The 17743-nt window shown below is 52.2% G+C and overlaps 1 protein-coding gene across 1 annotated transcript in view; it reads left to right on the plus strand.

Moving 5' to 3' along the window:
* Positions 1 to 17743, plus strand: part of ASAP1 (ArfGAP with SH3 domain, ankyrin repeat and PH domain 1) — a 217895-nt gene that overhangs the window by 21587 nt on the left and 178565 nt on the right. Inside the window, exon 2 of the mRNA XM_079796332.1 lies at positions 4561 to 4647. Within this exon, the coding sequence (XP_079652458.1) occupies positions 4592 to 4647 (56 nt within the window). The 5' untranslated portion in view covers positions 4561 to 4591. The remainder of the gene's footprint in view (positions 1 to 4560; positions 4648 to 17743) is intronic.

A 17743-nucleotide genomic window follows, 5' to 3' on the forward strand; every position in this document is an offset into this window, starting at 1 on the left:
TCATTTCTGCCTGGCACGCAGGCAGCGCTGTCCTGACTGTCACACCGCAGGCCAGAGGAGAGGCTCAGTGGGAAAGCAGAGAGGTGGGTGGATAAAACATGCGGTGCTTGGCGGTGATGAATTCTGGTTCTCTCTAGGAGGTGGACACTAAATCTCTCATCGTTGGTGGCAGCGGGAAGCGAGAGGGTGCAGAGGAGACCACAGGGGTTGGGATCACACCCTCACCGATGTATTTATTGAGCATTTACTTACGGACGCTGTGTGTTCCCTGCCTGTGACATGAGCCCGGCCCGGGAGGCACAGACAGGGCCTGTGTCTCAGGCAGGCTTTTGGAATCTCTTTGAGCCCCTCCCCTGGCCATGCCCAGCATCAGAGCATAAATGCCCCGGCTTCCTCCTCCCCCCCCGCCCCCCCGCGCCCCGACTGGGTGGCACAATTCTGAGGTGTGTTCTCCACTCTCAGAGGGTCCCAGGTGGGATTGCGCCCCCGGCTCCTAAGAGGAACCTGCGTGGCCTCGGACAAATCCCTTCACAAACACCTGCGTTTCAGCTTCCCATGGGGTGATTGTGCGGGTTAAACGAGATGGTAATACCACCACCCCTCATGCCATTTATCCATCGACTCCTGGGAAGAGTCATTTTGCTCAGTGCTTTAACTGCCTTCCCTTTCTAATGCTCACTGGGACTGGATGAGGTGAGGACTCTAGTTACCCAACCTTTGTGACGCGGGAAGGGAAGCAGGAAAGGACAAATAACTCACCAACGAGCCGGGATCTGAGGTCTAACCGGGGGCCTTTGTTCTGAGGGGCGACTTCTAATAGTAAGACAAAAGGCCATAGTGTAGGGTTTAGCAAGAAAGCTGTTGGTGTCATCGTGATGACTGCTATTGGCATTATTAGCAAGTGCCCAGCATACAGTAGGTGCTCTATATTTGCTGAGTTGAAAAGGCAGTGAATGGACGGCTGTTATTTCCTTGAGATCATGAGCATCCTTTTGTTATTGGTCCTCCTTCAGGCATCTAGAGGAGTCCCTGCCATAGGATTGGTACAAGGCATGAATGAGTGAATGAATGAATGAATGAATGAATGAACGAACGAACACAAATGGATTTTTCTTAGTTATGGGTAGTTCCCTGGTTCTATGAAAATCATTTTAATTGAAATGCATTATTTATTTCAACCTGACAAAGTCCCAGAAAGGAAGTAACCTTAAAGTCCTAACAGTATTTATGTGTAGGTGTTGGAATAATCAATATTTTAGCTTCGTGCCTTACTATTCTTTGTGATGGACCTGGATTGCTCAACTGGAAATAAATTATCTGTTTGGGGGCGGGGGGGTGGGGTGGTGGAAATCAGTCTCAAAGTATAAATGGGTCCCAAAGCAGTGGGGTGCGATCCTCACGTATACGTAGAAGCTGATCTAATTTGAGTGGCTTCAGTCTCGGGAGCAGGGTGTGAGCTGACTCTGGTGTCACCGCTCACACAGCTCTTTCACACACCGTCTCTCTGGAGGGTCACGCCAGTCTAGTGACGTAGGCGGGCTAAGGTTAGCAGCCTGTTTTCACACCCCACGGGACCTGAGAGCCGAAGAGGCTCACCGCCCAGGCCATGGCTCTGCTCAGGGCAGAGCTGGATTGGAACCCAGGGCATCTGACTTCGGTTAAGCCCAGTGGCCTCTGCACTCTGTCCTGGGAACTTCTCATGGAACAAGGGCTGCAGGGTGGGGGTGGGAGGAGACCAGGGACTCATGGGACAGCTGTCTCTGAGGATCTGCAAGACCCTTTTATAGAGGGAGAGCCTGGCTGGGACTCTCTGAGTTAGACAGCCTGGGTTGGGTCCCCCTTCTGTCACATTTTCTTGGACACAATACGGCACTCCTCGGCCTCCATTTTCTCACCTGTAAAGCTGGTCCAGCGTCTGCCTTGCAGGATTGCTGTGAGGGCATCACACCTGAGCTCTCTGTGTGCCAGGCTTCCGTTTCTTCCAGCCCGTGTTGACGCTCATTGGTGCCCATCAATTCCTGTGCCCGTGTGTATTGGTCCATTTCTGCCAGGTAACGAACCCCGCAGAATTGCACTGGCCGGCTTGAGGGTGTGTTTACTTGCATGCTCGTGGTTCTGTGAGTCAGTTGTGGGTTGGCGGGTCTTATTTGGCCTGGGCTGGCACAGGCTGGGCTTCAGGGTGGGTCCAGATCTGTCCCCCTGTCACGCATCAGTCTGGGGTCCAGAGTGAAAGGCAGCAGCGGACAGGGGCTCGGGAGACATACTCGCGTCGTGGCCCATCCTAGGAGAGCGATGGGAGGGACCTGGGACCCACACATTGTCACCTCCACCTTCCATTGGCTAAGCAAGTCCAGAATCCAGGGGGACAGAGAAGTCACCACCACCCACTGTGGTGGGGAGTGCTGGGAAGTCCATGACAGAGGGGATGGAGTGAAGAGTTAGGAGAGTGGTCCAGCCTCTCTGTATGCATCTCAGCTTGTGCGCATGGGTGAAGCAGGGGAAGCAAGTGGCATAGTGGCCGGGGGCGGCTGGGGCTATTTTTTCAGTAACAAGGCCTCACTTTTCATAGCCGTGTGCTGGGTAACGTCTTGCCCAGGAGGTGACTGTCACAGGAAGATCACCGTCTGCGATGCCTATGGGGAGCACACTGTGTTGGTTACTTAGCTTCGCAGTAGGTTTGGAAATTGGTAAATGTGAGTCCTCCAACGATGTCCGTCCTTTTCAAGGTCGTCTGGCTCTCCCGAGTCCATCACTTTTCCATAGGAACTTTGGGATAAGACCGTCAGTTCCCCATCTAACTTAAATGAGTGATTCACACTTTAATGAAAAGATTCAGTCACCATCGGCATCTACGTTTGAAAGAAGTGGTTCTATCATTTAACTGACCAATAGTTATTCATATTATGGAGGGCGCTGTGTGATGGAAGTCAAACTTAAGGAAGTACGGGAGTTACCAGGGAAAAGAGGGTGCGTGAGGGAGCCCCCCAGGAAAAGGAGGTGGCGTGTGCAAAGGACCCGGGGCAGAAGAGCCATGGCAGGTTCCAGGATCCGAAAGAAGGTCATGTGTCTGCAGCAGTGAGCCCGGGTGGACAAGCAGAAGCCAGACACGTGGGCAAGAGTCAGACCTTGTTCCGTGATTTGGGTTTTTATCCTAAAGCACTAAGAAGCCCCTGGAAAATGTGAAGCTGGGGGTGGGAAGGCGGGGAATGACAGTCAAATTTGTGTTTTAAACTTTTCATTCTGCTTATCATCCAGTCATAAGGTGTGAACCCCATTTGGATCTGGATTTTTAAAAACAATTGTTAAAATTTTTAACATTCATGAGACTATTAGAAATTTGAACATTGAGTATCTGGTGAATTGAGGAATTACCTTTTTAGGTATGACAATGTTATTGCAGTTATATTTTTTTTATAAAAGACCTTATCTTAGCCATACATGCTGTACTATATATGACTAAAATAATAAGATGGCTGGAATTTTTTTTTTTTGAAATAATAATGTTGGGAGGGGCAGGATTAGGGTACAGATGAGGTTGGGTGGATTTTGAATTGATGGAGATTGGGGCTGGGTGGTGGATACATGGGGTTCTCGGAACGCTTCTCTATTTTTGTGTTTACAAACATCTCCATAATAAAACATATAAAAAGAAAAAAGTTATTCTCGCTTCCGTGTGGGGGACCAGCTTTCCGAAGAAGAAATGGTGATGCGGGAGGACCCGATAGGCAGCTGGAGCGGCCCAGCGGAGGGGGATGGAGGGATGGAGGCTTGGTCCAGGGCTGTGCCAGTGGAGACAGAGAGGGAGATGGGCCGAGAGATCCTTAGGGAATAAGGGAGACAGGGCTTGGGGATGGATTGGATACAGGGGTCACAGAGATGGCGGGTCAAGAGTGTCCCTGTGTCTGGCCCCAGATGGAAGAGCCAGGGATCTGAGGTGAGGATCCCTGGAGCAGGGACCCCGCAGGTCCCTTCGCTCATCTGGTTCCCACAGCCCCGCCTCGACTTCCCATCCATCCCGAGAATCGAAAGCGGTTCCCTTATGTAACACCTTTCATCCCAGACTTCCCGCACTCTGCGCGCTCAGCGGTTAATTAAGCTTCGATATGCACGCATTCATTAAAATCCTCTCCCGGGTTCGGAGGGGCTGAAATATGGATCTTCATCTCTCTCTCCCTCTTCGCTGGGGCTGGTTCCCTTTGCTGGGGGGACACCTCTGCTCTCCCGTGGCCACACAGCTCTCTGTCTGTCTGTCTGTCTGTGGCACCTGTCGGCACCCTTTCATTCCTTGTTGAGGAGCCTAGGTCTAGGAAGTTAATGACTTGTAAATTGCTCTGCACAGGAGAGCTAGAAATAGAACGCAGGATGACGGTTCCCGAGCCCTCGCACGCCCTGAGCGATGGCGGTGTCAGCCCGAGCGTGGCTTGTTGCGGCGGCGGCGGCCTCCTGGCTGTGTCCCCGCGCGTGCCTGGCCAGCCCCCCGGGCGGTGAGAACACTCCCGAGACATCGCTCTGCCCAGGCCCCTGGCTGACGCTTGTCCCCTTTCTCCCTGCCCCATGCAGGTCGTCTTCTGGTGCGTGTGACACCTGAGACATGAGATCGTCAGCCTGCAGGCTCTCCAGTTTTTCGAGAGACACACTATGGAATCGGTGAGTGGCCTCAGCCCACCTGGCGGAGGGCCCGGCCTGGGGAGCGTGGAGGGATTCTTTGGGGGGCGGGGGGCGTTGAAGTGCACAACGTGACCAAACTCAAGCCCTTGGATGTGAGTATCACGGCGAACCGATCACGGGGGCGGGGGGGGGGGGGTCGACTTGTCTACCTGTCAACTTACCAAGTGCCTCGGGTCACCTCACCTGGCTCCTTGATGCAGAAGGAAAGGTGGGAGGCGGTGGTACCAGAACGCAGTCCGAAGTAGGAGCAGCAAGGACCCCGCCAACAGCAATGGGCACTAGTCTAGCCGAGTGGCTTTTCAGAAATATCCCTTCCTTCCGTCCACCCGGCGCACCCGCCAGGCCTGAGGGACGCCGTACATTTCACAGATGACGGACTTGCCCAGCTGGGTCTGAAGTCAGTTTTTCCTGACTCCCGGTCTTCAGCCTTCTCCCTCTGGGCCAGGCTGCCTCTTGGTAAAAGTATGAATTGCCCCACTTTGCCGCTGGGAATACTGAGTGTAGGGACACCTGATGGAGTCTAAGGACTCTGACCTCAGTGGGTGGAGGTTTGGGTTAGAGGACGATAAAAAACTATGCTGGACAGGAAGATCCATGAAAACTAGGCAGAGGAAACGCATGGAACCTGAGAGGGTCTTAAAGTCACCGGGGCGCCGACACAGGGTTGAGGTGCTGTGGCTGGTCTTCCCCAGGGGTCAGTGGGGGGTAGAAAGAGTGTGGGAGCTGGAGGGAGGGGGTGGTTGAATCCGGGCTCTGCCACCAACATTCCGTCTGACCTCAGGTCAGTCCCTAACCTTCTCTGTTATCTATGAAAGGTGGTGATTTTTATTTTTCACGTTTTATATGCATAAAAGAAGGTATACAGCATAGCATCTTCTGTAAAGTAGGCACATAAAGTATTGTTATTATTCAAGTTTTAGGAGAAAAGCAATTTTTAAGGATAATTAGACCGGCAGACGTGCCCAGAATGGGTGTGTGTGGGGGGGGGCGGTGAGTGGCTGGAGGGAGGGAGACCACCCTGAGAGGCTGAGAGGTGACCCAGACACGGGGTGACGGGGCACTGATACCACCTTCCAGGATGAACGGACTGCTTATTTTCCGAGATTGGCGTCTGCAGGGTTACCTGAAGTCATGTCGTATTTGGTTTTGTTTTTTAAATCAAGAGTCCAACACAAAGGTGACATTGATCTCGCAGGTGTCTCTTTTGGGGATGTGAATTATAATTGCAATAACTCAGCGCATGACTCAGGATGAGGTGTTGCTCTGAATGGTGTAAAATCTAAAAGAACATCAGCTTAAAGAAGATGCGGGTCTATTTCCCTCTTACCTAAACGTGCAAACACAGGTGGTGCAGGGCGCTCCGGCGCTGTCTGCGAGACCCCGGCTTTCCTGGGGCAGGCGGGCAGTACTGCCCTGCAGGGAGCGCGGGGTGGGGGTGGGGGGGCCTCCAGAGGTTCAGGGTGCCGGTTACATGGTGTAGAAGTTAATTCCTTAAATGGGATACTTATGACATAGACAATTTTATGTACAGTAAGTCCTCACGTACCATCGTCTTTGGGTTCTGCGACTTTAAGCAAAACAACATAGAACAAAACCAGTTTCACCATCGGCTCATTGATGCAAATAAGGGTCAAGTTCTGACAGCATCTCATTGATGTCCTAACAAAAGGACATTAACCGAGGACCTACCACCTTCCAGATAAAAAATATCTATATTATATTGAAATGTAATACGAATGCAGCAAACCCACACCCTCTTAACTATGACAAAAGGCCAACACCTTTATCTCAGATTTTTCTTTCTTTCTTTGTTGGCTCATTCCTATAACATAGGTCAAGCAATTGCTTACTAGTTATGTGCAAGGAACTGGGACAGGGTGTTGGCACACATGTGCCAGCATCAGACAGGGCCCCATCCTCTGGGGGCTTTCTGTCTAGAGGAAAAGGAAAGATGTCAGTCATACAGATCTACAGCCCCTGGCTGAGGCTCCGTGTGGGATGCCCTGGGGCCGTGGTCGGCAAACTGCGGCTCTCGAGCCACGAGCGGCTCTTTGGCCCCTTGAGTGTGGCTCTTCCACAAAATACCACGGCCTGGGCGAGTCTATTTTGAAGAAGTGGCGTTAGAAGTTTAAGTTTAAAAAACTTGGCTCTCCAAAGAAATTTCAATCGTACTGTTGCTATTTGGCTCTGTTGACTAATGAGTTTGCCGACCACTGCCCTGGGGCACTTAGATCCAGCCAGGCAATCCTTAGATTTGCATCTCCACCCACTCCTGTGATGGCGAGAAGAGTTGCAACACCAGTGGGTGAGGCTGTAGGCACATGGTGCTTCCTTCCCTCTGTTCTCCGCTAACCGGCCCAGAGAAGGGGTCAGCTTTTCCTTCCCATGTTTGTCACCGTGACAGACGCCGACCTCCACCTGGCGTCCCTGGAGCACGGGCGCTGGAGCTCGGAGCTCCGTGCTGAGAAGGGGAACCCACAGGAGCCGAGACTTGCTCCATCATCAGGGCTGAGTCCAGGGGCCTCTTGCGTTGTTAGGCTATTAAAATGAGCGCATGGATGAATGAACGGTGGACCGAATGAATGAAGGAATAAAATCACACCCCACAACAGGGCAGAAGTCATCCCTGGGGAAGCTCAAGGTGTTTCCTTCATTCCCCCAGCGTGCTCCCAGGCCCAGGAGAGGCGGGGGATGAGCAGCAGATGGAAACTGAATGGAATTCTGAGCCAGCGGTAGAATTCCGTTGGCCTTATTTTTAGGGATTTTCTCCGTAGGTAGAAACGAACTGACCTAAACTTTAGACGCACCCATACCAAGCCCAGGAGCAACCGCTGTGACTGCCCCCCCCCCCCAGCCACCCCCACCGCCTTTGCCTTTCCCAAGGTCAAGGCAGACGCCCTGTCATTAGTGTGCCGCCAGCTGTCAGCCAAATTGAGTTTCCCTGAGCACAGCTGATGTCCCTTTATGGCCGCAGGACAGGGGTCAGGGAACGAGCACTGCACGTGGACGGGAAATGTGTCCCTTGCGCTGACCTCTGACCTCCGAGCCGCATTTCTGACATTGTTGGGAGGGTTGGGTGGCAAGCCTGTGATTTCTGGGTGTAGAAGGAAAAGAAACGTGTTTTAGAAAAAAACGCTCATATTCAAGTTCTACCGTGAACGCCCTTTCACGATAATTGAGGCCGTTGAAAATCCAGCCGTAATTCCAGGGCGTCGGCCGTCCCTCAGTCACTGCACAGAGGAAGACGCTTCTGCCTCGACGGCGATTGGGGAAGGGCGGTGGTTCGGGTCCTGTTTCCTGCGTCCTTCCCTCCCTCCCTTTGTTTTTTCCTGCTCGCCTTCAGCGTGTGAGGAGCAGCTCCCATGGGCCACACCGCGGACTTCAGGAGAATGGATGAGCAAGGCTCGTCACCAAGCCTTCCTGAGCGTCTCTCCTTTCATTTCGTTTTATTTTTTATTGTTTAAAATAGATTTTTATTGATTTCAGAGAGGAAGGGCGAGGGAGAGAGAGAGAGATAGAAACATCATTGATGAGAGAGAATCATGGATAGGCTGCCTCCTGCACGCCCTCCACTGGGGATCAAGCTCACAACCTGGGCCTGTGCCCTGACCGGGAATCGAACCGTGACCTGCTGGTTCATAGGTCAACGCTCAACCCCTGAGCCACGCCGTGGGCTCTCCTTTCACTTTAAAATGTTCATTCTACAAATGTGTATTGAGCATCTAATTTGCTCCAGTCTCTCAGTAGAGACCAAAGACAGTTCCTCCTCCTGCTGAGTTTATACTCCATTCATTTTTTCCCTCGCTCACTCAGCAAACACTTTCTGGGCGCCTGCAGTGTGCCAGGGATGGTGCCAGCTGCTGGGAGACCGACATGAACAAAGCGTAGCCTCTGTCTCGGTGGGGCTGAAGGGTGAGACAATATTGTGCTTGTCTCCTAGGGCCCCAGGAACAAAGCAGCACGGACTCAGTGGCTTAATCGAAATGTATTGTCTCGTAATTCCGGAGGCTGGGAGTCGGGTTCTGCTGTTTTCCCATTGAAGGGACGAGCTCAGGGGACGGGAGGGCTGTCGGAGGCCCGCTGCTGGGAACGGGCAGGAGTGGGATTCAGTTGCAGGGAGTCTGATCCTGGAGCCTAGAATTCCCACTGTCCTCCCCCGTTACGATATCGTCCCTAGGCCCTAAGGAAAGCCTTTTAAGATAAGCCCCCCACCCCTCCCCCCACCCCCAAATCTCAACGCTTTGGGATTACTCTACAGTCCACGTGGCTTCCTGGAGGCATTCGACTCAGCTGGCCGTTTCTCCCTCTGGCAGCCCACCCGGATTGCCCCTTGGGACTCTGCCCTCTGTCTCGGTCTCAGAGTAGGGTGCCCCTCGCTCCAGCCAACTCCAGATGTTGCTGAAGACCCTCTGTAGGCTGACTCCTTCCAGATTCCATCTCCAGCTACACCTGCCCTGACTTCCAGACTCGAGTGTCCCAAATGCCTAGTTATACCTCCATGTGGAAGTCCAGCAGGCGGCTCCGGCTTATACGCCCACCGTGGGTTTTTCTCCCAACGTCTCCCTCATGAGACGCTAGGCCTCTGCTGGAAGCCAGCCCTGGTCCCCGCGCCCCTGCCGCGTCACTTCCAACCAAGTCCAGATTCCTTACTCCGGCCTGCGCGGGCCGGCGTGATCCAGCCTGCTCCCTGGTCTGCCTGCCCGTTCCCTCCCAGGCATCAGCCACTGGCCTCTGCCTGGCCCCAGACTCTGCCTCCTGCTGCTTTCTGCCTGTGGGGCCCCTCTCCCTGCACCTCCTGTCCCCCAGCCCCCTGCTCCCCACAGGAGCGACACCCTTCTCATGGAGTCCCAGCCTCAGTTTCCTCAGGGACCTTACCTCCCCTCCCCCATCGCCTCTGTGACAATCTGGAATCATTTGTGTGTTCACTTGTGCCTGTCTATGCCCTGTCCCGCGCCCCCCTCACCCCCCCCCCCTACAGACCACAAACTCCCAACAGACAGTGATGGTAACTGCTTGTCCACTAACGTTACCCCGGAGCCTGGCACAGAGCCTGGCACGCAGTGGATGTTCAGTAACTACATATGATTGTTGAAATCAAATCAGTGGCCTCTGCTAAGTCGATCATGAACATAAAGGCCAACTCCAGGCCTGCTACCTGTAGAAGAATCCTTTCTCAAGCAAGGCGGTACTGATGTGGGTGTGCGAGTGATTGAGAATTGGCTGGAAATAAATGAACAGAAACAAACTCATGGGTACAGACCACCAAACGGTGGTTACCAGAGGGGAAGGGGAACGGGGAGAGGGCAGAATGGGGAAAGGGGTCAGGTGGGTGGCGATGGATGGAAATTAGACTTTTGGTGGTGAGCGCACTAGCGTGGATACAGATACCGAATTACAGTGCCGTACATCTGGGGCTTATACAGTGTTGTCAGCCAGCGTTCCCTCCGTTTAACCCTTTGCACTCGCTTGCTTTTTTCTCGATTCCTGCTACCGATGCTAACCATGTCGAGTCACACTCGACATCCGAGTGCAAAAGGTTAAAAGAGGAAGGAAGAAAGGAAAAATTGGGTGGGACCTGGACTTTTTTTATGCTCCCTGGTCTCTGTTTTCACATTTCTCCAAAATGTCAGCACTTACAAAGGTAATCTGAGGGAAGACAGCAGTCTGGGATAGCCGATCCACGCTAGAGTTGATTTGATTTGGATTTAAAATGGAAACTGTGATCTAATGCATTTTACAGAATTGAGTAAAGAACAATTTTCTTTGTAAAGAGAGAGAGAGAGAGAGAGAGAGAGAGAGAGAGAGAGAGATAGATAGATGTGGGACACTCCGTGGAGGTTACCATCACGCCCAAAGCTCCTGAAGGGGTTCCAGTTTGGTGCTCAAAAGCTATTTCCCAGGTTTCCTGAGTATTGATACCCCCCCTCCCCCCAACCACCACGCCACCACTTCCCCAGCGAGGATGTGCTTGGCAGAGCCAAGTGGAGGGGGCTCTGGCTGCAGGTGAGTTTCAGGGAGTCTGCCAGACGGCCACCAGCAGGACTGGCTGCCTGCGCTCCGCCAGGCTCCCCGCCGCGCCGCCTCCCCGTCAGCAGCAGCGTAACTGACTGTGAGGGTCTCAGCTCGCAGACCCTGGCTGAGCTGACTGCTTCTGGCTGCTCCCCCAGGTGAGTCAGGGTGGTCAGGCGTCCCCAACCTGGGAATTTGGTGACAGAGAAGATTGGAAACGGAGTTTTCACCAGGAGACTGCCAGTGGCCATGTGTCCACTGTGGGCAAGGCTCTGTGGCTGGCGTGGTGTCTGAATTCCCTGGTGCCCCCACCCCCTCCTCCTCAGCACCAGCTAGGCGGTGGGTTCTCTGGGTAGCAGGAGAGAGGAGGTGACCATTACAGCCCAGAATGAATGCTTGTCTGCAGACGGGCTCGTAAATTACATAGCGAAGCTGACAGCTTTGATGTTGCACCTGAAAAGCTGTAATCGTCCCGTCCTCCGTGCGGGTCTGTCCCATGCGTGGAGGAGACAGGGGATCCTGTCTTTATTTTAATCAGAAGCCCTTCCCTGCTGGCAACTTGAGGTCCATCCATTTGGGCTCCGAGCGTGTCCTCTGGTTTGAGTCTCCCATCGACCGCTTTTGGATTGCCTTTATCTAATTTGGTGCTAAAGGCCCGGCGGGACCCGGAGGGGCATGATGGGAAGTTGACTTACCCCGTTGTCAGCACATGCAATCTTAGAAGATTCCAGTTCCCTCCCCCAGGGCTCAGCTGAGAGTCCAGATGAGTGTAGACGAGTGTGGCCTGTGCACGAAGGCCATCTTCACCGGGAGCCGTCAGAGGGGGGTGGCCTGTCGGAGGGGAGCCAGCAGGCCCGGGCGCTCCTGTGGTGGCCAGACTGATGGGGATTGGGCAGATCCTTCCGCATCCCTAGGGTGCTGTTCTGTGTCCGTTGGGCATCTCTCAGTGGCAAGCAGCGGCACAGAAAGAGAAGTCCAAGGTTAGAGCTGACTTCAGGCCCTCCTGGATCCAGGGACGCCACTGGGGTCATCTGGACTCGGTCCTTTGTATGTCAACTTGAGACTCACCATCTAGCACCTCCTTGTCATGTGACCTTGGGCAAGCCACTGGCCCCAGGAGCTTCGCTTTCCTCCTGCAGTGAGGATTGAAGGAGCCAGTTCATGAAAGCACCTCGCCCCGGGCCCGGGTGCACCCCGTTGTGTTGTGTGGGGAGAGGTGGAAAGTTGCCTCTGATTCCATTCCAAGCCCTGGGAAGCCATCGCTGTAACCCCTTGTCTGCCTAAGTCAGGGCTCCTCGCTGGTGCCCAAACACTGTGCCAGATGGTAGCCACCAGCCACATGTGGCCACTGAGACTGACAGCTGGCTGGTCCGAATTGAGAGGCCCTGTAAGTATAAAGCAGACCGGTCTTTAAGACTTGGAAACAAAAGGATGTGATATTTGTAATTCACGTTGAAATGGTAATATTTTGGATATATTGGGTTAAATGATACTTATTATTTAAAAAAAAAAAATCCCACCCGTTCCTTTTAACTTTCTTAAATGCAGTGGCTAAATGTTACAGATATTTCCTACCATGTACCTGGGATCTTTCCCTTAAATCCTTGTCTCGGGCTCGGCTTCTGGGGCCCAGCCTGAGATGCATCGATGCCCAATAGAAGGAGAAACGGGGGCCAGCTGTGCAGCACATCCCTGGGATGTGTGGGTGAGTGGAGGGATGGGCTTCCCGACCCGACGGCTCCAGCCTTTGGACCTGTGAGCCAGAGGCCAGGGAGCAAGGCCTCCGTGCCTGGCGTGGGGCACGGCGTCTGGCTGGTCCCCGTGCTTCCAGCCGCCACGCCCAGAGCCACCGTGAGTCAGCAGCTGAGCCAGTGAGGACCGCGCCGCCCAGGTGAGCTCTGCCCTGTGTGAGTCCGCCCGTGGCTCCCGGGAGTGTCGCCGCTGCAGGGAGGAGGGAGGGAGTGTCCAGCCCGTGCCACGACATCGAGTGTTTATGGGTGTGATGTCCTTTGTTCTCTAACACCACCCCTGACCCCAGGCAACTTTCCAACTCTCCGGACACCACCTAGGTGTCCGGCAATCAATTCAGTTCTGACACTAAGTACCCGGAGTTAGCACCGACCCACAGGTTGGGGGCCCGGCTCCACTGGAGTGCTCCCCCCTCACACGCCAGTCCCGAGTCTCAGGGGTGCTTCTGATGAACAGGCTGTAAATTCAGAGGCTTCCACAGCCCCTCACGTTCAACAATTTGTCAGAATGACTCTCTGGACTCAGGAAAGCACTTGGCTTAGCATTACCAGTTTATTATAAAGGACACAACTCAGGAATGGCCAGTAAGGGCCAGGTGTTGGGTAAGGGGGTACACAGTTCCGTGCCCTCTCCGGTCCCTGCCTTCCATCCAGCACATGGATGTGTCACCGACCGGAAGCTCCCCACCCACCCCTGTAGTTGAGGGGCTTTGTGGAGATTTCATTACACAGTCACCATTGATTAAACCATTAGCCTTTGGTGGTTGAACTCCAGTCCCTCTGCCTCCTGGGAGGGGTGGGTGTTTCTCTGGTCACAATCCTGAAGCTGTTCAGCCCCCCCACACACACACACACACCTGGGAGTCGTCTCATTAGCATACAGAAGACCCTCTTGCCTTCTGCAGATTCCAATGGTGTTGGGAGCTCTGTGCCAGGAACCAGGGACAAAGACCAAATATATTTTTTATTATTCCACAATGGGGCATAATATTAATGCGATCAGATGAGGAACATGTGGGGAGACCTGTGACTGGCGGGTTGCCTGGATCATGGCATGTAATATGTTGGCATGTGTATAGGAGGGAGGGAGGGAGATGCTCAGTCTCGCTGTATAGAACTGCTGGTGTGCGTCCATTCTTCAGTAAGCATGCAAAGCACCTACTGTGTGCTCACGTTGTGCCAGGTCAGGACCAACATTGCAGCCAGATTGAACCTTCTCAGCAGCAACCCTAGCAGCTCAATTTGCTTTTAAGGCAACGTCCAGTCCTTGGCATGACATCCAAGGCCTTCCCTGGCAGCCCTGCCTTTCTCTCCGTCCTTGGCTCTGATCCCTGCCAGCATGCGTCCTTCACTCTCATTGCACTGAGCTATTTGCAGGGCCTCACATCTGTTGCACCTGCTAGACCTCCACTCACTTGTACTTGCTGTTCCCTCTGCCTGGAACACCCTTTGCCAGCCGTCCAACTTGCTCACTCTTCCAGGAGGCAGCTCAGCATCACCTCCTCCAGGCAGTCCTTCCTGATTTTCTCTGCCATTGCCCTATCGCTTCTCCATGTCCCCTGTACTTATTTCTCATAGAACTTCAGTCATTTCAGCAGACACATGTTGGGCGCTTACTCTGTCAAAGGTACTGCACATTAACTCTAAGAATCCTCTGCCATCTATCAGCATTGATGAAGTGCCAGAGGCCCAGCTAACCAAGACGTGTATTATGTGACCTAATCCTCATGCCGCCCTATGAATAGGCACCAGTGTTAACCCACTTTTCAGAGGTGGAAGCTGAGGATTGGAAGAGGCTCACAGATAGTAAGTGATGGGCCAGGATGCACCACGCCAGCAGTCAGACCCCAGAGCTCTCGTACTTCGCTGGGAAACAGCACTCTTATTGCATTATCCCGAATTCTCTGCCTCCCAGATCAGTCTGGGTCCCAGCGTGAAGCCGACAGCACATTCATAATCGGATAATTTGAGCAGAGTTTAATAAAGGGCTCATCTGAGGTGTGGGCGAGGGGTGGGGAGGCATATGGGATGGTGGGGTGCGCCAGGCTTCTCCGAAGAAGGTCTGAAGGGGCGAGGGAGGGGATGCCGCTGGCAACAGGAGCCAGAGAGGCTGTGTAGGGTCCTCAGACAGCAGCTGAGCAGCAGGAGCCGGAGGGGGAAGCACCCCTCCCTGCATGTTCTTACTCCTCCAGCTGCCAAACCCAATCCGAAGCCGGAGGACCCAGCAGCCTGGGGATGTGTTGGGAGCAGATCAGGCACAGTCGCTGAGTGTTTGTGGGCTCCCGAGGGCCTGGCTCAGCCTTGCTCTGCAGCCAGGTGCTCGAGTGTGGGCCAGGAATCAGTAATGGTGACAGCTTCAGTGTCTGCTTGCCGACCATGTGTGCACTTGGGATTCTGAGTGTATGTGTGTGTGTGTATCTGTCCGTATTATTTCTGAGTATGTGTGTGTGTGTGGGGGGGCGGTTTCTGTGTGTGTGTGTGTGTGTGTGTGTGTGTGTGTATGTGTGTATCTGTCCGTATTATTTCTGAGTATGTGTGTGTGGGGGGGAGGGGCGGTTTCTGAGTGTGTGTGTGTGTGTGTGTGTGTGTGTATCTGTTTATGTTATTTCTGAGTGTGTGTGTGTGCATATTATTTCTGAGAGTGTATCTGTTCATGTTATTTCTGAGTATATGTGTGTGTATGTGCTTATTATTTCTGAGAGTGTGTGTGTGTATCTGTTCATGTTATTTCTGAGTGTGTATGTGTGTGTGTGTGTCCCATGTTATTTCTGAGTGTGTGTGTGTGTGTGTGTGGGTGGGTGGGTGTCTGCGTTATTTCTGAGTGTGTATGTGTGTGTGGGGGGGGATCCCATGTTATTACTGAGTGTGTGTGTATATCTGTGTTATTTCTGAGTGTGTATGTGTATGTGCACTATTAGGAAAGGAAAAAGAGTAAAAATTCCACCCAAGGTCTGGAGAAAGGACTGTACTCCATTATAATCCGAATTCTGGCTTCTCACTCACTTGTACACATACACAAATGCTGCCTATAATACAGAAGGACAGTAGAATTTTTCACCCTCATGAAGACTGTTTGGGGTACGAGCCCTAGCCATCCACCGTGTATACAAAATCAGATACATCAGGCAATAGAATCAAACAGTGAAAACTATTTTCTTCCTCCAAATGTTTTGCCCTTACTTTTGTCATTGTGGCTTGAATTCTTAATCCTAAATAGAAAGATGGGTAATGAAAGAAAACCCATTCTTGACCCCACAATACCATACCAACCTGCTGTCGGGTTATACATAATACATCGACTAATAAATACCACATCTATCTTATGTAAATAAATAAACAACAAAGCAGTGCTTCTATTTCAGTTGTGGAAAGGCCACTACATTTGTCTTTCTGGCAGGGAAAATAATGCTGGAACGTTAAGGTTGCCCTTGAAGGATGGGGCAGATCATTGATGTTCAAGCACAGCAGTCTTTGAGCTTTATCATCCTACTTCCGGTTTGGAATCTGCCCCGTCTCTTCTCTCTTAACCAAATTGTTCAGAGGTTGTACAAGTAAAATTGCTTCTTCGGAAACCCAAGCACGGAGCCTGTTGGCTCCTCTGTGGCTGTATTTCTGAATCAATTCCCGAGATGACATTTAAGTGCTCCTAATATGTATTTGTCTGTACTTGGTAAATTGAGACCCATCTTTCCAGTGATTCTATAACTTCACAAAATAAGCCTCGGTGACTGTCCTTGGAATAATTCAGTAGACGATCTAAGCCTCTGAATACAGAATCTAAAACATAGAGAATAAGTTGGGGAAAAGGACTGATAGAATCCTCGTAATTTGACCACTTCTGAGCTTTTTTTGTTGTTGTTCGTTCTTAGTTGGTTCAGCATGTTCATTCATAGGCTCGAAGTTAGATTTCAGCTGCATATCAACAAAAATCCAAATAACGTTAGCAATTAGAGTTTTTTGTTCTTTTTCTCAGACCAAAGAAGTCTAGAGATAGTCCAAAGTCAGGTGGTGCCTCCATGGTTATCAGGGGCCCACGCTGCTTCTATCTCTGGTTTTGCCATCCTCATCACATTACCTGTTGCTCCAAAGTGGCTGCTGGAGCGTCAGCCATCACATCCACGTGACCGGCAGCAGGATGGAAGAGGCAGGGAAGGAGAGCAAGGGTCTCTCTCTTGCTGAATTAGCTCTTTTTAAGACACTTTCCCAAAAGTCCTGCATCGCACCTCGGCTTGCATCTATCTCCGCGGCTAGACTTAGGCGTGTAGCCACACCAGCTGCAGTGGAAGCTGAAGACAAGTCTTGTAGCTGAGCACGTCACTGCCCTAAATCCAAGGAGGCTCCGTTACGGAAGAAAGGGAGCGCAGACAGAAGGGACCTGGCTAGGAGTGCCAGCCACATGCAGCGAGGCACTGCGTATACAGACTGCAGTGTGGGAGGGAGGGCTTGCCCTCTGAAACCCCACAGACTTGTGGGGGGATCTTACTCGGCTCCTCCAAACACAGCTGCAGGGCCGCTCCTCCGGGCCTCAGTGTCCTTTCCGTGGAACAGGAGGGGAGTCGTCGCCACTTTGTAGAGTTGTAGTGAGGTCGAAACAAAATCGTGTCTGTCAATGTCCTTATACACAGCAGGTCCTCAGTGGTAGCCATTATAGTTGTTATTAATGGATACCTTGGGCCTTAAACCCGTATTACCATAGTGACTGTTTTTTAAATTGAGGTATAATTTACATAACATAAAATTTACCCTCTAGGGGTGTGCCATCCAGTGGCTTGTAGGGTATTCACCAAGCCGTGGAACCATCACCCCAGTCTAATTCCAAAACACTGTCATCACTCCCCAAAGAACCCCCTACCCATTGGCAGCCATTCCTCCTCCCTCCCTTCCCCCTTCTGGACATTTCCTATAAAATGTCCTACAAATGGAAACCCGTAATTTGTGACCTTTGTGTCTTGCACTCAGCATAGCATGTTTTCAAGTTTCATCCACGTTGTAGCCTGTGTCAGTCCTTTGTCCTCTTTTCTGTGGCCGAATGATACTCCATTGTATGGGATGGATCGTGGTTTGTGTATTCATTCATCTGTCGATGGACATTTGGGTTGTTTCCGCGAATTGACTAGTAAGAATAATGCTCCTTAAAAGCATCCACGTACAAGTGTTGGGGTGGGTGTGCGTTTTCATTTCTCTCCGGTATATACCTCGGTGGGGGCCTGCTGGGTCCATGCTAACCCTGTGTTTCACCTTTTGAGGAAACGCCAGCTTGTTTCCGAAGCTGCTGCACCATTTCACGTTCCCACCCGCAATGCATGAGGGTTCCGTTT

Source organism: Cnephaeus nilssonii (assembly GCF_951640355.1).
Source record: "Cnephaeus nilssonii genome assembly, chromosome: 18".
Taxonomy (NCBI): Eukaryota; Metazoa; Chordata; class Mammalia; order Chiroptera; family Vespertilionidae; genus Cnephaeus; species Cnephaeus nilssonii.